Source organism: Arvicanthis niloticus, chromosome 10, assembly GCF_011762505.2.
Source record: "Arvicanthis niloticus isolate mArvNil1 chromosome 10, mArvNil1.pat.X, whole genome shotgun sequence".
NCBI classification, from domain to species: domain Eukaryota; kingdom Metazoa; phylum Chordata; class Mammalia; order Rodentia; family Muridae; genus Arvicanthis; species Arvicanthis niloticus.
The window spans coordinates 22,148,579-22,172,651 of record NC_047667.1 but is presented as its reverse complement, the minus strand read 5'-3'; the positions used below and the strand labels follow the sequence as shown (position 1 = coordinate 22,172,651).

General features: G+C 40.5%; 1 protein-coding gene across 3 annotated transcripts in view; it reads left to right on the top strand.

Annotated features, from left to right (window-relative positions):
• The first annotated feature begins 8,671 nt into the window (after positions 1–8,671).
• Positions 8,672–24,073, top strand: part of Mdm4 (MDM4 regulator of p53) — a 35,260-nt gene continuing 19,858 nt past the window's right edge. Inside the window, exons 1-4 of one of the 3 annotated variants that reach the window (XR_004607723.2) lie at positions 8,672–8,827; positions 16,025–16,132; positions 21,655–21,729; positions 22,955–23,088. Coding sequence is in view for 2 of the 3 variants with exons in the window: in XM_034512848.2 (XP_034368739.1) it covers positions 16,055–16,132; positions 21,652–21,729; positions 22,955–23,088 (290 nt within the window). In the remaining variant the exon portion in view is untranslated. Of the gene's footprint in view, positions 8,828–16,024; positions 16,133–21,651; positions 21,730–22,954; positions 23,089–24,073 lie in introns of all 3 variants that reach the window. The other 2 variants (XM_034512848.2, XM_034512849.2) reach the window with 2 other exon arrangements.

Sequence of the window (24,073 nt, the reverse complement as noted above, 5' to 3'; positions counted from 1 at the left end):
TAAGCCAGAGACGGGAAAGCCTGCCACGGCCACGGAGAGATGCAGTTTATCTTGGCGTGTGAGGCTCTTCCTTAGTAATTTGAGCACAGCCGTTTGCTATGGAGCTGACTTGAGAATTACCCACTACAGGGTTTTGAGATTGGGACAGTAAAGAGCCTTTGCTGGCCGATTTTTCTTTCCCTTAATTCCTTTCATGGTTGTCTTCAGGGTGGTTGCTTTAGTCTAGTAATCCCACTTGAAGAAATCTACCCTAAGCAGCGATGGGTGCTGGAGGCATAGGTTACGTAGATATAGTAAGGCCTGCACACTCCTTTTCAAGAAAAGAGCCCCTATGTCGGGTGGCTCACAGCTGCCTGAAGGCCCAACTCCTGGGGGTCTGGGATCAAATCGGCCTCCACCCGCTCCCAAGTCCACCGAAAAAGGAACAATTAATAGGAATGTACAAAAAGATTTGGCCACAAAGACATAGAGTTGGATGTAAATTATGGTACAATCTTAATATAGAATGGTTGGGTTTTGTTGTTGTTTTAAATTACAGAATCTTAGTTAACCCAAGGCCTGGAACTAGCTTGGAGACAGTTTGTGTTAAGAGTGTCTACTGCTTGCTCTTAGAGTGGACCAGAGTTCAGGTCCCTGCTCCCACATCCTGGGAGTTACAACTGCTGGTAATTCTAGCATTAGGCAGTTCTGATGCCTCAGACATCACTACACACCTGTGCTCATATGCACATACAGAAAGACACATATACACATGCATAAGTTAAAACAATGCAAACAATTTTAATTACCTCTAAGCTGGAGAGATAGCCCGGTAGTTAAGGGCATTGGTTGTTCTTCCTGAGGACCTTGGTTGAATTCCCAGCGCCTACACGGCTTCACATAACTGTGACTCCATTCCAAGAGGATCTAATGCCCTCTTCTGGCTTCTGCGGGCACCAGGCTCAGTGTACAGACATACATTCCTGCATACACATAAAAAATATTTAAAAATCATACCTCCTTTTACAACACCTTCTATGTTTATGTTAAATAGGAAGGTCAAGGGCTGCCAACTCATATTCAGTTTGTAGACTCAGTAATGGAGCCATTAACAGTTATTTTTCCACATTGAAAAAAACAAAATTGAACTGCTATGTAGCAACAAGCACAGAAATAAATTCCAAACAGGCCAATGACCTTAAATATGAAAAGAAATTGTTTGTTTGTTTATTATGTACACCTGAATGCCAGAAGAGGCTATCAAATCCCATTATAGATGGTCCTGAGCCACTGTGTGGTTGCTGAGAATTGAACTCAGGGCCTGTGGAAGAGCAACCAGTGCTCTTAACTGTTGAGCCATCTCTTTAGGACCCATAAATTATAGAGGTGTGTGTGTGTGTGTGTGTGTGTGTGCCAGACTGGTCTACAAAGTGAGTTCCAGGACAGCCAGGGCTGTTACAGAAAGAAACCCTGTCTCAGAAAAAAAAAAAATTAAGATAAACAAAACAAAAGGCTAGACAACATACAGGCTAAGGAGTAACCTCCATGTGCATGCAGCCAAAGGTAGTCAACTGCAAGCCAAGGAAAGAAAAATCAGGAAGAAACAACCGTGTGACTCCCGATCTTGTGCCTCAAGCCTCCAGAACTGATGGAAAAGTAATTGCAGTTGTGTAAGCCCCCAGTCACATTTTGCTTTGGCCTCCCTGGGAAACAGATGCAAGTGCTACATAACAATTCATTCTACCTGTGTACACTAATATGCCTATATAGCAAATGAAATGAATTAACAATGATTATACATTTACTGTCATTGAACTTGAAAGTAATGACTAAGAAGGTAAGCTATGGGGCTGGAGAGATGGCTCACTGGTCAGAGCACTCCCTGCTCTTGAAGAGTGCCTGAGTTCAATTCCCAGCTCCGGATCTATTATGACTGTCACTCTGGATCCTAGGGGTCTGATGCCTTCCTCTGAGGTCTATGAGCACCTGAACACATGTGGCATACTCTTGCATGTGCAGGGACATGGGGACTGGGCACTCGGGGACGGACACACACACACCCAAAAATGTAAACTATGTGCAAGTCATGGTTGAGCAGAGGCAGATGGACATTTGTGAGTTTGAGGCCAACCCGGTCTTCATACTGCATATCCGGGCTGACTCAGGGTTACACAGTAAAATTCTGTCTCAAAATACAAAATAAAGGACTAATGGGATGGTTCAGTAGTTAGACAATTGTGACCTACCAGATGGGATTCCTGGGACCCACGTGGAAGCTTACAACCATCTAAAAGTCCAGCTCCAGGGGATCAAAAAAGGATTCTAGCCTTTGCAGGCACCAGTCATGTATGCCGGCAGGATACCCATAGATATAAAAATAAATAAAACATAAGAAAAAACAGACTTAAAAAATACTAACCTGTAGTGACATTTTTGAGAATCCTGAGATTTTGGTTTCTTTAAAAGACACAAATATTTTCAGAATGTGCTTTGTTTTTATCTCAGGTTTAGGGATGTGGGGCTGCTTCGGACGCTGCAGCAGCTGATGATGGATGATTTGCCTCATGCTCTAGCAGAGGCGAGGTTTTTCCAGCTGCAGATAATTTTTGCAATTGTGTGGCATTTGGAATTCTGGGAACTTTTCAGAGGGTATATAAATACTAGGGCCCTGAGTGGTGCGTGGTTGCTGTTGGTCCTTTAAGGCTGCAGTGGTCAAAGAAGAAACCAAAGGTAAGAAATTAGATACAGGGATTTTCCTAATTCCTTTCTCCCCTTTATCCTATCAAGGGGTGTGTGTGAAAGGTGGAAAAAAGAAATAAGTCCTTTAAAGTTGGTCAAACAGGATGGTACAGTGTGTAAAGGCATTTGCTGCCAAACCCAAGGACCTGAGTTTGAATCCTGGGACCTACATTGTGGAAAGAGAAGATCAGCTCTGACCTCCACATGCATACTTGCCTCTCATACACAAAATAAATAATTTTTTTACAAGTCCTAAACATGCAAAGAAATGCATTGTACAGGTAAATATCAGACTCAGGAAAATGATTCTCTCTGAATTTGAAGCTGGAGATATCAGAGAGGACATTTCTTTGTGTAGATCAGTACAATTTCTAGGAAGAATGGTATGGAAAAATTATATTCATCTTCATATTCTTTTGTATGAATGAGGGAATTACCATTGTCGATTTGTTTCAGAAAGGTTATATTTCAGAAATATTGTCTGCTAATTCTTTTTACTTTAAAAGGGTCATAAAAGACATTTAATTAATTCATTTTCTTTTATAACTTGAGACACTGAAAGTTATGTTCTGGTTTTAAGAAACAGTTAGACCAGAAATCAGGTTTCCTGATTATTTATGTCACAGTCTTCTTAAGGAAGGAAGTGGTGAACACCAAGATCAGCTTTGAACCTTTAAGCCAATTAATTTTTGTTAAGTTTATTTGATTGGTAGATACAGGAAATGGTATAGTTCTGGTTTACTGTTTTTGTTTTGTTTTGAGACAGGGTCTTTGTTGCCATGAAGATCAGGCTGGCCTGGAACTCAGAGATCCTCCTGTTTCTGCCTCTGAAATGCTGGGATTAAAGAGGTGTGCCACCTTGCCTGGTCTTAGTTTACTCTTTATTGTAGTAAATCAATCAAGTCTTACAAAAATCATTGAGAAGACAGAGATATGCTGTTGATACTAAAGCTCTGTTAGGCAAGTTCTTTGGTGGTTTAACAACCATGCTATTGGCCCCTCAAGATGGCTACCCATCAAGTGGGTAGACATTTGCAGAGGAGTCTAACGATTTGAGTTTAACCCCTGGAACCTACGTGGTAGGAGAGAATATATTTACCCACATTGTTTTCTGACCTCACCTTGTACAGCATGCCAATTATGATGGGTACAACTCCATGCTTTTTTTTTTTTTTTTTTCAAAACAGGGCCTTGAGTGATCTTCCTGTTTCAGCCCTTCATCTGCTGGTAAAGCTCTATTTTTTAAGCCATGTTCTGTTGAGGCTTTGTTTTAAAAAGTTATTTATGGCTTGACATAGTGGCGCACACATTTAATCCATTCATAAGGCAAAGGCAGGTGGGTCTTCATGAGTTCGAGGCCAGCCTGGTCTACCTAGTGAGTTCCAGGACAACCAGAGCTATAAGACCCTGTCTTGAAAAAAACAAACAAAATTATTTATGTGTATGGGTGTTTTGAGTTTGGTTTTGGGACAAGAGACTGAGGTGCATATTTTACATTTCCAAGCAGACCTAGTCTTAAGGTTCGCCTAGCTTCCCTCAGTGTCTACCCTGCCTCACTTCCCCCAGAGGCTCTTCCCTATGTAATCCAGACAATTTGGTCTCCTTACTCTCCTCTTCTTCTCTCTGCCCACTCTCTCACCCATTCTCTCTGGGTCCCTCCCTCCCTCCCTCCCTCCTTCCCCCCTCCTCTTTTGCAGGCGTGCTTGTTTCCCTGGTCTCAGTCCTTGGGGCCAGTGAACTGGATGGAAAGCATCTTTCCAATAAACCTGCATTTAATATCATCTAATCTGGCTTGAATTGGCTCATTTCACTGTAGGCAGAGAAATAGCTATCATTTTTGCTTGTGTGTATATCTGTGTATCACTTGTGTACAGTGCCCTTGGAGACCAGAAGAGAGTGTTGGATTTCCTGGAATTGGAGTTACAGATGGGTATGAGCCACCATGTGAGTGCTAGGAATCAAGCCCGGGTCTTCTGAAAGAGAAGCTAATGCTTTGAACCACAGAATTGTTCCTTCAGCCTCCTTATTAAGGCTTGAGATGAAGACAAAATTATGTTGATAAATATTTTGGAAAATAAAAAAGGGAAAGGGCTAACCTTTTGGCCTGCAGCAAGGATGACAGCAGCTTATCCATAATTGGACTTACTACATATTCTTTACTAGCACAATCAGACTCCTAGACCAGTTTCCAGATTTTATTTTATTTTATTTTTTTAAACTTAGGTTTAAGGCAAATGCCTTTCTTGCTGAGTTAGCTGGGTGACCTTCATGTCTTAACTTTTTTTTTTTTGGAAGCCTTTAGGTCAGTGCTTCTCAACTTGTGGGTTGAGACTCCTTTGAGGGGGTCAAATAACCTTTTCACAGGGGTTGCATATAAGACATCCTGCATATTAGATATTTGCATTATTATTCATAACAGTAGCAAAATCACAGTTATGAAGTAGCAATGGAATAATTTTATAGTTGGGAGTTATCACACCACGAGGAACTGCATTAAAGGGTGGCAGCTTTAGGAAGGCTGAGAACCACTGATGTATATTGCTCATTTTTTAAAAATCAGAATTGTATGAGGGGATTATAAAGCCAAGATTCCAAGAGACAGTAGAAAAGAATCTAAATTAGCCAGATACTTTTAAAAGATAGAAAATAGTCCTTCCGGTCTGGGCCTGAGCACTGAGCAGATCTTGGGTGGCAGCTCTGCCCCCCAACCTTCAAGAATCCAGAGGAAGCGGGGATCCCAGGCGCTCTAACTAGGGCAGTATCTTAGAATACACAGCCTTGGTGTATCTACTCATCAAGTATACAGAGCAGACCTGCCCAAACCTCTGATGTCCTGGAATTCCATCTGGATTCAGTGAAGACACAGCATCAGAGGATTATCAACTTACTCTTCCCCCCACCCCTCTTCTAATATCTCAACGCCCGTAATCAGCCTGAAGAAGTTACAGAAGAGTCAGTGCCCCTATTCCCTGGGCTTGGGGACTAATGTGGTTAATAATGGTCTGTCTTTCTAGGGAAAAGTAGTGGTTTTGTTGGAACAGGGAGGATTAGCTAGGACTTATTGCACAGCCATAACCTATTGGTAGAAATCTGTATAATTATTATCAAGATGAAGTTATAATTTCTTAAATGATACAAAATTTACTTTGATTTCAAATTTAAGGTTTTCATTGGTACGAGCTCCTTATTAATATAAAAGTGAGATGAATATTGATACTCTCATGGGCAATGTGCTTGTATAACACATTTAGGAATACAAGGCCTAGACCCAGTCCTTCCTTAACTTTTTTAACTGATTTGGGATGGTTAACCTATGAGTTAAGGGACTATAGCAAATTTATGGCTTTGAGTTAATTGTTAGGAAGTTAACCATATTTTAATTAGATATAGCCAAGAGGAGTGAACAGACAACAGTCCAGGTGACCTTACATGGATAGTTGGTTTTCAAAACGTCAGAAGTCCATAGAATTGACGCTACAAAAATTTATATAAATGTCCATTCTAATTAGAGACCTGTCTGCTCCTGACAGCTTCCTGTTGTGGATTCTAAGAAGAAATTGAGCATCCTTGGAGTTATGCCAGTTGTGTGGTGACAGCCACTAGGCAAGAATTGCCTCTTTCCATTTACAGACTAATTACTGTCCAGAAAAGGACACACATGCAGAATAGTCGACTGATTATATCTGCCCAGACAGAGTAATCAGCCCTTAATAATCCTGCATCACTAAGGTCTGTCAGATGACTCTGGGCCAGAAGGCTGAAGATTTGATGCTCGAACATTCGGTAGTATAGGGGCTTCTCAGGTGTTCAGAGGTCTCTATAAATTGGCTAAGTTTTAGAAGCTATGTTTAGTGCTTCCCATAACTTCAGTTAACTCAGTCATTCTGGATTTCTGACGGGGTTGAAGACCCATAGTCTCATAGCCAATCCTGGCTATTTACTTTGAGAGAAAAGATCTGAGTAGATAGTTTTCAGCTGACATTCATTATAAAGCCAAAAAAAAAAAAAAAAAAAAAAAGCCAGGATCAAAAGTAAGTGTTTTAGTTAGAAGAGATGACAGAGGTTCTGGTTAGTCAACAAAATGATGGACTGGGTATTAGAACTATCTTATACCTCACTGGTACAATTAGGAATAAGTATGCTCTAACTGTATTTTGAGAGAAAAGTTTTACTTTAACAGGAAGAGTGATATGTAGGAGGAGCTAAGTGGGAAGGAGTACTGAGAGGAAGAGATGGAGTAAGGAGAGAAGATGAAGGAGAGGAGAAGCTAGGTGATGAGAGAGAGAAAGAGAGAGGGGGCATGGAGGCAGATGTTCACAGGTCTCCACCAGTCAAAGATAGTCTTTATATCTAGGTTGGGTATTGGATTACCCTTCTGATTGAGCATTACCAAACTTATAAATCCTTTGATTAACATTTAAAAAAATTGTATAAAAGCAAAAAGGAAAGGGGGGCATGGGACAGGGGTTTTCTAGGGAGGGGAAATGGGGAAAGGGGATGGCATCTTAAATGTAAATAAAATAAAATGAAAAAAAAAATCATGACATGTGGAAAAGTGAATGCAACAGTAAATCACTACATTAAATGAAACAAGCCAGACTCAGAAAGAAAAAAAAAAAAGATAGAAAATAAATTCTTGTTGGGAAATTAACCTATTTTGAGAGTGGATTTCATGATATAGCTCTTGTGGGCCTGAAAGTTGTTATGTCAGTCATGGTGGGTCATGTTTGTATTCCCAGAATTTGGCAGGCAGAGGACTGACTCTAATTCCAGACAGCTTGCATTATATCATACATTACAGGCCATCAGGACTGCAAAATGTGACTGACCCTGTCTCCAAAACAGAAGAGAACCAAAGCAAATCAACCAAAGAAAAGTGGTTGCAAAAAGAGAGACAGGGGAAGACTTGACTGGGATTTGCCTGTAAGTGCCCTTCCCCCTCTTCTGAGGAAACTGTGTTGACTTCAAGCTTATTGTCAGCAACTGTAGAAAGAGAATCACCTCCTCAGCTCCTTCAAAGAACTCTGAATTTCCAGTGGGGAAAGGTTATAAGCAGAAACTGGGAGTAGTGGCACAAGACTTTATGCCCAGCAGTAGGGAAGCAGAAGCATGCAGATTTCTTGAGTTTCCAGGCCAGCCTGGTCTACATAAGGAGTTTCAGGACAGCCAGAGCTACATAGAACTATTTTTTGTCTAGTTTTTTTTTTTTTGGTCTAGAACAACAAACAAACAAAGAAACAAACAAACGGGGTAATGTTTACATTGGAAATAATGAATTTGTATGATGTTCCAAAACGCCCAACTAAATAATTCGCCCAACCAATAATAGCGAATGTGTAATGTGTGCACGGGAGACCAAGGTCCCATTTTTTTTTTTTTAAATATAAGAATGCATCTGTTTCTGGGATCCACATTTTAACATAAACAAATTCTTGTCCAGAAAATAACGACCAGGGTAGTAAGGTGGCTCATTGACATGTCAAAAAAGAAATAAAGGATCGGGAAGGTTTAGCTTGTAGGGAAATGAGAGGATTAGGGATAGGATACCGAAGTTATCTTTAAATAACCGGGTAGTAGAGGCACAACTTTAATTCTAGCACTCTGAATAAAGGCGAAGGAAAACCAGGGAGAAATAGACCCCGTCTCAAAAAACCAAATGGCACGTACAGAGGTCGAAGAAAATCCCTATTCCCTTTCAAAACCTCTTTATGCAAGGCATGGTGTGGCAAGCCTTAAATCCCAGTACTCAGGAGGCGGCCTGGTTTACATAGTCAGTTCCAGGACAGCCAGAGCTACACAGATAAATCTTGGCTCAAAAGTAAAATAGAAAACTATCTCTGGCGGACATCGTCTTTGATCGGAAGTTCTCTTCCCGGACTAGCATGTACTCGATGGTAGATTCTTCAGTCTTTCTAGCTCTCTAGTCCTCCAGGGTCCCCTCTATGGTTTCTCCAGCCTCCCCGGAAGCTCTTGCGAACGCTGGGTTAGAGAGGCCGGAAGTGGTGCTGCCGTTGCTCGCAGTTTCAAAATGCTGTGCAGGCCTTAGGATCTACGACTGTCACCCCTCCCCCAGCTAGGAGGGGGGAGCGACTCATGGAGCGGCCGTAAGGTGTGGCGGTGGGGTCTGGCCCGCGGGGTGCGGGGGGAGCGGACAGAAGGCTCTGAGGACTCGTAGCTGAGAACCGGGCGGGAGGAGCCTGGGGTGCGGAGGGCGGCGTGGGCCGCGGGGCCGCGGAAGAAGCTGTGGGGGAAGGGTGGCATTTCGACCCCGCGGTTGAGAAAAATGGAGTGTGGTGAAACGGAGTCTACAGTAACAGACCAAAAGCAAAGTGAAGGGGTTGTTGCTTTATTTGCACTTCCACTTTGAGGGGGGTGTTGAGGCACTTTGAAGGAAAGGAGTCGGAGAAAGGGAGACTTGGAGAGTGTGACATTGACGAGACTTAAAATTTAAATAATTTTTAGGGCTGCAGACTGTCTGCTTTAGTGTGTGAAAGATATTCGTTTGCGGTCATCATATGGACCTTGGGCATTTAAAATATTTTTTAAAAATATCCTCCACGAATATGAAATTATTATTATTAATTTTGAGACAGGATCTCGCTGTGGCCAGCCCTGGCTAACCTGGAGCTTGCTGTATAGACCAGGCTGGCCTTGAACTCACAGAGTCATCTGCCCCTGCCTCACAAACAGTCCGATCCTCTGCCTCGCCGGGACCACGAATATGAACTTTAATTAGCACACCTCCCAATGATTCTTGTACATCCCCAAATTTTGACACCACTCTTATTAAGCCACATGTGGATAAAACAATGCCTATCTTGTCCTACTCAGGGAAGGTCTTTGTGGAAGAAAGATCCACCGAATGACAGGCGCGGGATGTGTCTGTCAAAGATCCTTGAAACGTTTAATAATACTGAGTGTCAGTTGCTGCATATCTATTCAAGTTTAGTCCTCTCCTTCATACATTTCTGCTAGGAAAAAGTTTTTTTAGCTCCAAAGTATTATTTACAGTATTCTTTTACTGTACTGTCAAGACCACAGCACAACTCCTGTTTGAAATAATATGAACATGTAAAGTTGACAACCAGTGTCCCTAACCCCTCAGGCTTCCTAATGTTCTAATCACTGGGGTCTTTCCTGACTTGAGCTATATATATTCTCAGATTTAAACCATAGAGGAATCATTTTACAGACATTATTACGCACCTTAAACTTTTCTGATAACAGCAGCTTTCTGTAAGATATACTTTCTTTAGTTGAGTTCTCTCATTGGTTATACTTTTAGATTTTCTCTGGATAATCTGAAGCAGCCCCATATCCTGGTTCACCTTTAACCTTCAGGTATAAGGGTAAACACCATTCTCTTAACAGTCATTAATACCCACTGTGGTGGTTTTAATGATAATGGGTTATATGTTTGAAAGCTTGGTCTCTAGCTGGTGGAACTGTTTTGGGAAGGATTAAGAGATAGGTCTTGTTGAAGGAGGTGTGCTCCTGGGGGTAGCCTGCAGTGAGAATTTTGGTTTCTTTAAAAACACAGTAAGATTATGTGAATACATTTTTGTTTGAGGTTCCCCCCACACACACACACACAGGGTTTCTCTGTGTAGCCCTGGCTGTCTTGGAACTCATTCTGTAGACCAGGCTGGCCTCAAACTCAGAAATCCGCCTGCCTCTGCCTCCCAAGTGCTGGGACTAAAGGCGTGCACCACCACTGCCCAGCTTGTTTGAGTTTTACTAGACTTTATTTTTGGGACAGGGTCTAGCTATGTAACCTCAGCTGGCCTTGAACTCAAAAGAGATCAGCCCACCTTTCTTGCCTCCTTAGTGCTGGGATTAAAGGCATGTGCTGCCCATACTTGTTTTTTTTTTTTTTTTTTCTTTTATTTGTTTTTTTTTTTTTTTTTTTTTTTTAGACAGGGTTTCACTATGTAGTCTTGGCTGGCCTTGAACTCAGAGATCTGTTTGCCTCTACGAATGTTGAGATCAAAAGCCTATATTTTTATAACACTTTATTATTTACTTGTTTTGTATGTCCTTGTAGTGATTAAGAGGGCAACTCTTGGAAGTCAGTTTTCTTCTACTTATGGGTCCTGAGAATTGTTAGGTTTGACAGCAGAATCTTTATCAGCTGACCCATCTTGCTGGGGTCCTTATGGTACCAAGTCTAGCCTTCAAATATGTATAAGGACATGGCAGAAACCCATGCTTGGGAGGACTTGAGAAAAAAACCTCAAAGTCAGTCAGGTGATGAATGATCTGTAGTCTCCTCTGTTTCTTACCTCTTATTCTAGGTTTTGGCAAATCCCTACCATAAACTTCTTTTCCCTGGGAAAAGATCTGAGTAGTAATGTAGGGGTAGAGGGTGACTGGTTTTTGTTTTGTTTTGTTTTTTTTCCTATTTTAAAGGTAGGCTCATTTTTAAAAAAATTAGTTAATTAATGTCTGTGTATTTTGCCTATATGTTTGTATGTGTGTCATGTGTGTACCTAGTACCCTTAGAGGCCAATAAAAGGGCGAGGGTGTTGGGTACCCAGCACTGGATTTATAGAGGGTTGTTAGGGGCTGTGTAGGTGCTGGGAACCAAACCTAGGACCTCTCTAAGAACAGCAAATGTTCTTAACTGCTGAGCCATCTTTTGGGCCTCTGCATTTAAAAATTAATTTTATTTATTTTGAGACAGTTTTGCTAAATAGTTCTGACAGGGCCTGGTTCTAACTTTGTAGAGCAAGTTAGGCTAGAGGTCAGAGTTCCTCTTACCTCTGCTTCTGAAGTGCCAGTAGACATTTTGTTTTGTGCACATTTCTGATGTCTTTTTTAAAAAAAAAATACCAAAGTCATATGCAAACATTGCAAGTAAAAGATTGAGAAAAGACATACCTGGAAATAATAACAAAAAGCAAGTTGGTATGATTATATCAATAGATGATTAAATACACTTTAAGACAGAATTCCTTAAGATGGAAAGGATCTATATAACACTAAAAAGACAGATGTCAAGCTAATACAGCATAAACATACACATCATTGATTAAATCCTTAAATGTATCAGACTGAAACTACACTAGGGTAAGTAAACCTATATAGCATCATAGTTGGAAATTTCACTGTATCTCTTGCTACAAGCAATAAGAGTGTGGAAGATATTTTCAGAAGAGTCTAACCTAACCAGTACGAATTTTACAAGCATTTGTTAGACACAGATGGGCTGAGTGTATGGGGGAGGGGTGGTCTGAACTTTAGTCCATGTGCAAGAGTCTTAACAACTCCTCAACCCCTTTCTTCTTCAGGGAACTTAACCCCTTCCCCCCATGTTTCTCTGTGTAGCCCTGGCTGTCCTGGAACTCTCTCTGTAGACCAGGCTGGCCTCTGAGTCAACAGATTTGTCTGCCTCTGCCTCCTGAGTGCTGGGATTAAAGGTGTGTGGCACTACCACCTGCCTCAGGGAACAATTTTATTTCACATACTTATGTTTTTCTAATTTTATTAAACATACATTTATTTCATAACCGACCACCACCTGTCAAACACTGGATTTTCAATTTGTGTTTTTAGTTCTTTATTATTCTGTATATTTTATTTAATATTTTTTTTGCTACACAAGTAGACTTTTAAAAAGATTTATTTTTATTGTATGGGTATGGGAGTTTTGCCTGCAAGTACTATGTGTATGTGTACTGTTGTGTGTCCAGTGCCCACAGAGGCCAGAAGAAGGCATCAGGTCCTCTGGAACTGGAGTTACAGATGTTGTTACCTGCTGTGTGGGTGCTGGCAACTGAGCTTAGGTCCTCTGTAAGAGCAAGTGCTCTTAATTTTTGAATCATCTCTTCAGCTCCACAAATGGACTTTTTAGGAAGTTTGGCTATCTAGGAGGCTAAGTCCTTTGTTCTGTTGCTATAAAGAAACACCATAACCAAAGCAGCTCTTATAAAAGAAAACACTTAATTGGGGGCTTGCTTATAGTTTCAGAGGCTTAGTCCATTATTATCTTGGAGGAGAGCGTGGTAGCACATAGACAGGCATTGTGCAGAAGTAGCTGAGAGCTTTAGAGCCTGCCCCTTAGGTGGCAGGCAAAGGATGAGACCTAGCCCTGACTTGAAACCTCAAAGCCCACTCCCATTGATATACCTGCTCCAACAAGACTGGCACATGCCTTTAATCTCAGAGGCAGGTGGAAAACCCTGTCTTGAAATAAAGAAGAGGAAGAAGAGGAGAAAGAAGAAGAAAAGAAAAAAAAATTAGAGGAAAATTTAGGCTCAGTGAGTAAAGGTGCCTACTGCAAGCCCGATCTGAATTCAATCCCTAGAACCAATGTGGTGGAAGGAGTGAACCATTCCACCAAGTCGTACTATTGACTTCCATATATGCACTCTGGCACAAGCATTTCTCCTCAGCCCCATACATAAAATAAATGTATTAAAAATGTGGGCTGTGGAGAGATGGCTCAGTGATTAAGAGCACTGACTGTTCTTCCAGAGGTTCTGAGTTCAATTCCCAGCAACCACATGATGGCTTACAACCATCTGTAATGGGATCTAATGCTCTTTTCTGGTTTGTCTGAAGACATCTATGGTGTACTCATATATATAAAATAAATCTTTAAAAAAAAATAAAAATGTAAGTTAACTAAAGTGATCTTGTAAGGGTCCATGATTCGCCGAAGAATGATACTCTGAACTCAAACACTATGTAAACGCAAAGAAGTGCAGCATGCTGGGGTCTCCCCATTACCAAGATAGACCCTGAAGTGAGCTTGTGAAGACCCCCATACTCGGGAGACCCTTCCTCAAGCCTCCGGAATCGCGACCACCCAAAGATCACAAGAAACCATACCTGGATGCAATCAGCAGAGGTTTATTAGGGAAAGAGCTGGCAGCCAGCGGTCTGACCAGGTACTCGAGCTGGAGTCAAGGTCCGACCCCCTCGGCCAGTCCTTGGAGGGTTTTAAAGGGAAAAACCACAAACCAGGGGAGTGGGATGGGGTTGTTAAAGATACAAAACATGAAAACAGTGGAACAATTCAGAGGTATTCACTCTAAATGATTAGTGTCATGTGGAAATCGCCCTGCATTCTTCTCAAAAATGTGGTTTTTACCATGCCATTGTGCCCTATCCGGCCATTTCAGATTGCTATCTTTACTTTTTCCGGCTATAGGACTAGGGCCCCACCTAGGTGGTAGCATCTTTATCTGTAATCAGGAATGTCTTCCTGCCTTGGGCGAGGCTTGAGGAATGTAATCCAGCAAGTGTCCTTCACCTGGAATGTGAAGGCCTGAAATCTTATTTTCAGTTCTGTAAGGCAAAAAATCTACACATATTTCATAAAATGGCCTTTATAATTTTTCACTCTACATTTGCAGGCCCAATTTAAAGCACATTAGAGGAATAATGGGGTAGGTGACCACTATCTTACTGTTGGGTCCATCTCTATAGAAATTCTAGAAGCATTATCAGAGTGTGGGGCTGGAAACTATTGCTGACCCCTTTGTCTTTGCCTCAGAAGCTGTGGTGAGGCAGCTTCTGACTACGTGCCTGAAGCCTGGGGCTTTTTTCAGAAACTGACTTGTCTGGGCTTGTCTGGACCTGTCCAGTTCTTGGAAACAGATTTAGGCTTAGTCTTTGTGACTGTCACTTTGAAGCCTGTCATGGATCGGCCTGTTCCCTCCCAATGTGAGAAGAATTAAATGATTGCAGTGCAACAGTTATCTCCCAAATTACATACTATGTATTTTTTCCTTTTTTTTTTTTTTTTTTAAGCAAGTAAGCCAATTACATCTTTCTTTCTCTCTCTTTCTTTGTAAGATCTATTTTATGTATATGAGTACATGGTAGCTGTTTTCATACATACCAGAAGAGGGCATCAGATCCCATTACAGATGGTTGTGAGCCACCATGTGGTTGCTGGGAATTGAACTCATGGCCTCTGGAAGAGCAGCCAGTGCTTTTATCCTCTGAGCCATCTCTCCAGCCCCAATTACATATTTCTTAGGACTCTACTTTGAAGAAAACAAGGGAATGAAACTATATTTGGGATGATGAGAAGATCCTTGGAGCTAAATTACAGACCGCTGTGACCACCCCAGCTTTCATGGGTCCTGGGAATCAAGTTCTGTTCCTATGAAGTAGCAGTGGTCACTCTGCAGATTCTTATTCGTTTAAAAGTTCCAGTATGTAATAGCAGAAGTATTTTTTTCTTGTTTTGACAGGAATGTATTTTTAAAGATTTTTTTTTTTTAAAGAGGGTCTTGCCGTGAACCTCAGGCTGGCCTTGAACTCTTGGCAAGCTTCCTCCTAAGTTCTGAGATTGCCAGTGTGTCTTACCACAATTACCAGACAAACTTTGACACTTACTTACCTGTGGTTTCTTGTCCAGGCATGTTAGACTGGTCTTGGAAACTCCATGATTTTCCGGTTGGGTGTCTCCTAACTCTTAATCACCCAGCTCTGGGCGGTCCTGTCTACCTGACAGCCAGTAGGGAAGCGATGGTTGTAAATTTGACTTGCAGCTAGGAACAATGTACTTATTAGCATCAGCACTGAAGATGGAACTTGTCCAAACCTGTCTCTTTCAGGATTCACCTGAGGGAGAAGTAGGTGGTTTAATCTCTAGCTTTTGTGCTGGATTTGATTATTGAGAATTTCAGTTCGGAGTGAGTATTTTGCATTTATGCAGATGTGTATGTGTGTGTCTCAGATTTAAAAAAAAATGTTGCTGGCAGTTTTGTCTTTTCTTTTTTATTGTGTTTAGGAGATAGGTTCTCTATATAGGCTGCATAGAGCAGGCTGCTCTTGAACTCAAAGATCCACTTGCCTCTGCCTCCTGGGTGCTGGGATTCAAGGTGTGTGCCACCATGCCCAGCTTGCTTCTTTTTCTTTTTAAGAATTACTAATTTATTTTATGTGTGTGAGTACACTGTAGATGTCTTCAGATATACCAGAAGAGGGAATCAGATTTCATTACAGATGGTTGGGAGCCACCATGTGGTTGCTGGGAATGGAACTCAGGACCTCTGGAAGAGCAGTCAATGCTCTTAATCTCAGAGCTATCTCTCCAGCCCTTTTCTTTTTAAATTTATTTTTATTTTATATGTATCAGTGTTTTGCTTGCATGTGTGAGGGTGTCAGATCCTACTAGAATCTGGAGTTACAGACAGTGTGAGCTGCAATGTGAGTGCTGGGAATCAAACCCAGGTCCTCTGGAAGAGCAGCCAGTGCTCTTAACTCTCTAGCCCCCAGCTTATTTCTTAGTAAATGCTAAAGACAAAATTTTCTACTTTACAATTTTATATATGTTTTTCCCTTGTAGTTTGCTAACTGCGGAATCTTCACTGCCAAAATGACATCACATTCCACCTCTGCCCAGTGTTCATCGTCTGACAGTGCTTGCAGAATTTCTTCAGAACAAATCAGTCAGGTAATCACTCCCAGACATCTGACTTTTCTTTAAATATTTTAAATTGAATTGAGGTATATAGCTGAGTTCACTGATTAGGATTTGCTTACAGCAGAAGTGGTGATGCTGTAAATCTTATCTTGCATTTGAAAGTTACAGACAGCTTGAAATTGTCAAAGTCCATCTGGGTTTTTACTTCTTATGCCCCTCTGCTTGTTAATTCTTATATCTTGTTAGACTAGGCATATTTTAGGTTAGAAGGAGATAGTAGAGAATTGGAGCCAGGTTATTTAAGTTCTTTTTTGGTCTCATCTGGTTGTAGTTAGTTGATTTTCTTTCTTTTTGTTTGTGCATTTTACTTTGGAGCTATGAGAAAGACCAACACAGACAGAGTCTTTGTTAGTCCTAGCTGACCTGGAACTTTCTTTGTAGACCAGGCTGCTGTGAATTTGCTTGGTCCTCCTGCCTGGCTTAGGTGCTGGGATTCAGGCATGTGCCACTAGGTCAGGCTAGTTTGTTTTATTTAAAAGGCTATCTAAAATGGTGAATATAACAAATATATTCTTACAAATCCATAGCTTATCTTTAGGCATTTGTAGCTACAGACTTCACAGTCTCCTCTCAGATTTGGTGTATCCTATTGCAGACAGACTTTTTTTTTTAACTATTTTTTATTTTTTAAGATTTATTTTATTATATGTGTATGCATGTCTGTATGTACTGTCTGTGAATTACATGCATGTAGCACCCTTGGAAACCAGAAGAGGGCACTGGATACCCTGGGATCAGAGTTATGGATGATTGTGAGCCATTGTGTGGTTGCTGGAATTCAAACCCAGGTCCTGTGGAAGAGCTACAAGTGCCTTTAACCACTGAGCTATCTCTCCAGCTCCAGACTCTTTCCTTTAATAATTTTTAAAAACTTATTTATGAGTACACGGTAGCTGTCTTCATATACACCAGAAGAGGGCATCAGATCCCATTACAGATGGTTGTGGGTCACCATGTAGGTGCTGGGAATTGAACTCAGGACCTCTGGAAGAGCTGTCAGTGCTCCTAACCACTCTTTAGTCCTTAATTTTTTTTTTTTTAATTATTTTTGTGTTTCAGAAACATTTCATGTTTGTTCCTTAAAATATATGTTCAGAGTAGGATTTGGAATTGATGAGGAAAAGATGCAGTATAAATTAATTTTATAAAATAATTTCTGATAATAACATGTCTCTGGAAAACACAAATTCCAGGTAGATTAAGGATTTAAATGTAAAAAGTCAAGACATTGGAAGAAAATATAAAAAATATTTATGAAACTTTAGAATGAAGGAGTTTTTTTTTTTTTGGTTTTTCAAGACAGGGTTTCTCTGTATAGCCCTGGCTGTCCTGGAACTCACTCTGTAGACCAGGCTGGCCTCAAACTCAGAAATCCGCCTGCCTCTGCCTCCCAAGCGCTGGGATTAAAGGCGTGCGCCACCACTGCCTGGCTAGAATGAAGGAGTTCTTAACATTGAGGAAGCTCTAAAAGGAAACAGTACAAACTTGATACTATACAATGTAATAACAAAACTGTTATATGGACTTGGTATATGCAAATCTTTATAATTCTAGCACTTAGGCAGAGGCAGATGCATCTCTGTGAGTTTGAGGCTAGCCTTAGCTACATAATAGTGAGATTCTGTCTTAAATAAAACAAAAATAAATAAATAAATAAATAACAAAATTGTATACTGTAGGCATGCTGTAGAGACCAGCTTAGCGGAATGTAGTAGATCACAGTCTGAGCTTCCTGAGTGTTTGGAAATGATGACGTTGAGATAGAGTGATTGGTATAGAAATTAATGTGGCATGGAGTAAACTGGGGTCAGAAAAGCTCTAGCTCTCCTGTCTTGTTGATAGTGAGACAGGGAAAGGGAGACATGTTCCAGTACCTGCACCTGTCTGCTGCCTGCATAACAGAATGAGGAAGGTTTTGAAGCTATCTCAAAAGTAGACTTTCCAGTTCTATAATAATAGTGTGCTAGAAAGTTACTGACTCTGCCAAGTTCTCAGACTGGTTCCCCTAGACTAGAAGAGGACACCTGCTTTCCTACTGTTTATTCTGTCCATGCAAATTTGTATCTGAGACTCATCAGCCTGGTTTATTTCTTATGTCAGAGATAGGATTAATTTAAGCTGGTCCCATTCCTTAAATTTTGTTTCCGTTTCTGCTTATCTGTGTTCAGGATTGAATTTAGGCAGGGGCTTTACCACAGAGCTATATCCCCAGCCACCCTATTTTTTTTTTTTTTTTTTTTTTTTTTGTAACAGTAAAAGTTTCCCTCTATAGAAGAATCTTTGTTACTCAGAAATGTAGGTAGTTGCTGTAGAACTTCCTTATCTAGAGGCAGTTTAGTTGCTGTTGGAGTTAGGCAGATGCCCAGAATGTGTTCTGAGGAGTGGAGCCCTGGACTGTCATTCCAGTCATGGCACCTTTGTTCATTTCTTCCTCCCACTGCTAGCTCATGGTTGAGATGTCTACTTTCTCTGACTTGGCTCTCTGTCTTCTGGCCAGTACAGACAGACCGCAGTAGAATTTCATAGCTTCTTTTCTATGTGAAGGGTTTAATTAAATGTCTAAATTAATAGGAAGTAGAGAATGGCTAAAGAGGATTGACTGGATCATTTTCATTCTTACTACCATCCTTATAGCTAAAGCATTAGGGAAGCTGGAGGCAGTAGCCTCAATGTCTTTCCTGAGGGATCTGATGGTAAGATCCTGTGTTCTCAACTACTTGGAAGGCTCAAGCAGGAGAATCAAAACGTTGAAAGCTTGGCAACTGAGATTCTAATATATATATAAAATATATGGATTAACTACACTCAGCTACTTGACACCCCCTCCTCCCGCATGTGTATGTGTGATATAATTGTTCATGTGTCTGTGAAGTTAAAATGGTTTGTCTTCCTCAGTTGTGCTCTACCTTGCTTTTGAAATAGGGTCTGTTATTAAATCTATACATTGTACATTACCATTTATATTATTATTATAATAATTATATATTATAAATTACAAATTATATATTATAAATATATATTATTTATAGCTCAGTGATTGAGCTAGACTGGCCAGTGAGTTCTAGGAGGGTCCCTTTGTTACAGCCTTCCCAGTGGTGGGACTATAGATGTCTGCCAGCACATGTGGCTTTCTCTATGTGTGCTGGAAATCTGAATGAACTCAGGTCTTCACGCTTGTACAGCAAACACTGTTAACTGATCTATCTCCCTATCTCCCAGCTGCTCCACTTTCTTTAATATTCCAGATAGGTTGTTCAAAGTATGAAAAAAATATGTATAATGATTCTTCAAGTAGGATACTTTTTTTTTTTTTTTTTTTTTTTTTAAGCCTGCCTGGTCTACATAGCAAGTTCCAGATGAATTTGGTTCTCCCAAGTGCTGTGATTACAGTTGTGAACCACTACCCAGCTTTTAAGTAGCCTTACTTTTTTTTTTTTTTTTTTTTTTAATGAGACAGGGTTTCTCTGTGTAGCCCTGGCTGTCCTGGAACTCACTCTGTAGACCAGGCTGGCCTCAAACTCAGAAATCCGCCTGCCTCTGCCTCCCAAGTGGCTGGGACTAAAGGCGTGCGCCACCACTGCCCGGCAGTAGCCTTACTTTTACTAACACAAAGTATGAACTATTTGAAGTTTAGGGTAGGAGTCAATACTTTCTGTATAGGGCCAGAAAACACATATGTTAGGCTTTGGAGGTCATAAAGTTTGTGTCTTAACCCTTCAGTACTGTAGCCCTAAAAAAAAAAAGTAAACTTATGGGCATGGTCATATTCCATTTACAGCAAGAGTCTGGGTTAGCTGAGCCCCAGAGTACTCACTTGCCTTGGGTGTGCAGGGTTCAGGAATAGATAGGTCCTCAGAGCTGCCAAAATAAAGAGTGGGAAAGGGGGAAAAATTTAATCTTTTCACAGATGCAGGACAGTGTTTTCTGTTGGTTTAATAAATAGCCAATAAACTGAGACATAAAAATGGTATATTATGTGTTCATTAATAATTGGTAAGGGAGTTGAGACCATAGCTGATCAATAGAATGCTTGCCTAGCATGTCTGAGGTTCTAAGATCAATTTCAAGCAGCAACAAAAATGAGTAATGAATAGTATGAAAAACAGAACATTTTAAAATAAAGATACAAGACAGGAAAGTATACCAGTAGAGGCAAATACCACAAAATGTATATATAGGATAAAGTCAGTCAAGTTCCTGTGGCTACAATAGGACAGCAGAGCAGTAACTAGATAACTTGGTCTTTCCTTAGTGCCTCAGTTTTCATTTCAGTCTTATAATAAAAATATCTAAGAACAAAAACTCAACGTCATAATTATTGACTAAAGAACTCCACAGTGAAGTAATGGCTGTACACAACAAATGCTGTTCGTCAAACTTGCTGAGTTTCAGTGCCATCATCTTTGGACGATTTGAGAATAATAGTAGTATACAAATATTTAGTCTGGGCCTATTTTTCAGGTTCTTTCCTTTTCTTTTCCAGAGATGGGGTCTCTATGAAGTTCTGGCTATACTGGAACTTGCTGTGTAGACCAGGCTGGCCTTAAACTTAAGAGATCCTCTTACTTCTGCATACTCCTTCTCCACCCCACCCCCCACCCCCCAAAATGTGAGATTAAAAGTGTTGTCCCTATTGCCTGGCCCCAGCTTTCTGGTGTTTTGTCTTTTTTTTTTTTTTTTTTTTTTTTTTAAGATTTGCCTGTATGCCTGCAGGCCAGAAGAGGCCGCCAAAACTCATTATAGATGGTTGTGAGCCACTGTGTAGTTGCTGGGAATTGAACTCGGACTTCTAAGAACATCCAGTGCTCTTAACCACTGAGCCATCTCTCCAGCCCCAGCTTTTAGGATTTGCTTTCAGGTTTTGCTTTCAGGTTTCAGCTATTGCCACCTTGGAATGTAGTTAAAAATTTTGTGCATATGAATGTTTTGCCTGCATGTGTGTCTGTGGTTCACAGATGTGTCTGGTGCCAACCAAGACCAGAGCGAGTATCCTGGAACTGGAGTTACAGTTGTGAGGTGCCTTGTGAGTGCTAGGACTGGAATTCAGGTTCCCTGCAAGCACAGCCAGTGCTCTTCACTGCTGAGCCATCTTTCCAAGGGCTGCAAAGGTTTTTTTTTCTCCACAGCAGTTATACCATTTATTTCTGCCATAAATGCACAAAGATTCTAATTTTCCTGTTTTCAAGCCAACAGCTATTTTCCTTAAAAATTTATTATTGTCATCTTTGTAGGTTGACAATAACTTCCTGTTGTAAAAGATTTATCAGAAAGACAGCAAGTGTCTCCTAAAGGTTTTTTTTTTCTTTTCTTTTTGAAAGGTCTCTTCTTTCATAATTTTTTTTCAGAAACTAATCTGATTGAAATGTAAATAGTGGCTTTATGCTGGGTTTGTGCAGGAGGATCCAGAGTTCAAGGTCATCTTTTACTACATAGTAAATCTAGGCTTTTCAGGTACATGAAAATTCTATCTTAATGTTTTATGTTTATAGCAGGTACGACCAAAGCTGCAGCTTTTGAAGATTTTGCAGGCAGCAGGTGCTCAGGGTGAAGTATTCACCATGAAAGAGGTAAGCCACCAGGGACAGTTCAGTTTTAAGAACAGTTGAATAGAGGCCATCATATGCACAGTTCTGAAATCTGGGCCAAGAAAGGAAGTTGTACTACTGAAAGAACAGTTTCCATATTATAAGGGCTGCCTTGTTAATCTCCTGTTTCTGCCACACTTCCTTTTGAAGTCTGTATATATGTGGTCATCCACAAATTCATTGACCTGGGAGTTATAAAGCAAAATGTGTGGGGTAGAAAAATGTCACAGCTTATAAGACTTGCTGCAGGAAGGAACTGATGCAGTGACTTTATCACTGTGCTTTTGTCAGGTACTCTGCAAGCACTCAGTCATTCTGAATGTTTAAGAATTTAAATAACTTAGCATCTGGAAACTTTTTTTTTAAGTCAGCACATTGAATTTTTTAAGTGGAATACATTATTCAAATGTTTAATGTACTCAAACAATTTGCATTTAGTATGGTAGAATCTTTCACCTTTCTTAAGCAGAAAAAAAATTATAGACTTTTTTTTCCCTTCAAAGTGCCACATCTATCAGTAATTGATTTTGATATTTAACAAGAACTTAATTATTGAGTAAGAAGTTTGGTGCTTTTTAACCTACTTTTAAGAAACATTCCAGGGTCAGGGTGGAAGGGTAGAAGGGAAATAAAGAATAAAGCATTGAAGCATTAAAGAATGAAGCATTAAAAATATATCAGTAGATGTATCTCGCCAATTCCTGACCTTTCCCCTTTCATTTTCTGTCTGTTTGTCATAAAATTTATCCAGGTCTATTGTCAAACAGTGTATCAGCCTAGATGATTTAATAAAAAAGTTCTGTGACATGCTTCATCTCCGTGTAAAAGAGCACTTTTCAAGTTTAGGATCATGAGTTTTTGAAACTTGAAAGGAAAAAGCCAGGTAGACTATACTTTTATTTGTAAGAGACCTAGATTCTGGTTTCTGTATTAGGACTAATGGTCCAGTAAACATTGGATACTGCAGTAGAATAGTAAGATGCGGCCCTTTTCATTGTCAGATGAGGCTCTGTGGATGGATGAGTGGATGAACCTAGTGTAGGAAACATCTATCTTGTTTGGGGATTGCTTACACTCACTCTGTCAGCATCCAAATACTGGTGGTTTTGCATGTCTTTCTCTAGCAGAATATCTCAACCACTCATGAGTAGTTGTGGTTTTGGTAGTAGTCATACATATCATTTCATGGTGTTTTATTCTCATGTAGGTAATGCACTATCTAGGCCAGTATATAATGGTGAAGCAGCTCTATGACCAACAGGAGCAACATATGGTATACTGTGGTGGAGATCTTTTGGGAGATCTACTTGGATGTCAGAGCTTTTCTGTGAAAGATCCAAGGTAAAAAGGGTGAGGGTTCATGTATCTTTGAGTGCTTACACCTGCTCACTCAGTCTTTTTTTCTTTAGTCAATAAGGGCTACATACGTTGTTTAGCCAGTGAGATATATATGCAGAGTACAATGGTTTGCAGTGTGGGCAGTCTGATTTGATGGCACATACAGAATAGTAATCATCTTCATACATTGTTAAAATAGCATGACAGTGAGAGCTGAAGAGAGAAGTACAGAAATGGGGAATGGCTGGGTCTTATCCTGTCAAAGGTTCCTTGAGGAAGCAGAATGTGAGCTGAGCTGTGACAGTTTTTAGAGGGCTAATGGGTGGGGAGTGTCTGGTTGAACATCTTGTATGAAGGTTGAATAGGAGGGAGTCATGTCACTAGGTCACGAGTTGGTGTTCTTTAAATTTTTTTTTAAGTTTTAATTCACGTGTGTGGGTTTGCCTACATGCATGTGTCTGCTCAGGTATGTGCTTGGTGCCCAAGGAGGCCAGAAGAGGGTGTCAGATCTCCTGGAACTGAAGTTACATATGGTCATGAGCCACCATGTGGGTGCTGTTAGTTGTTTCCCTGTAAGAACAGTCAGTGCTCTTCAGCTGAGTCGTCTTTCCACCCCACCCTCACCTCTTGTCCCCGCAGCATTAATACTGATTAACATTTATAAAACGTCCTTTCACGCTTTAATTTCTCAATCAAAAATGTAAAACTTGACATCTAGAAGAAAAGAATAATCTTCAAGGAAAATCTTCCCAATTGGGTTACTAATAGTTAGTAAAACAAAATTTGATCAAATTTTTATTGAGGTCAGGAAAGCTGGGGCTGGACATTCACTTTCTTTTTTCTGTCCTGGACTTGCTCTGTAGACCAGGCTGGCCTTGAACTCAAAGATCTGCCTGCCTTCACCCCCACATCACTGTGATTAAAATTAAAGGTGTATGCTACCACGCCTGGTTTTGTTTTTCTTTTCTTTTTTTTTTCCTTTAAATAG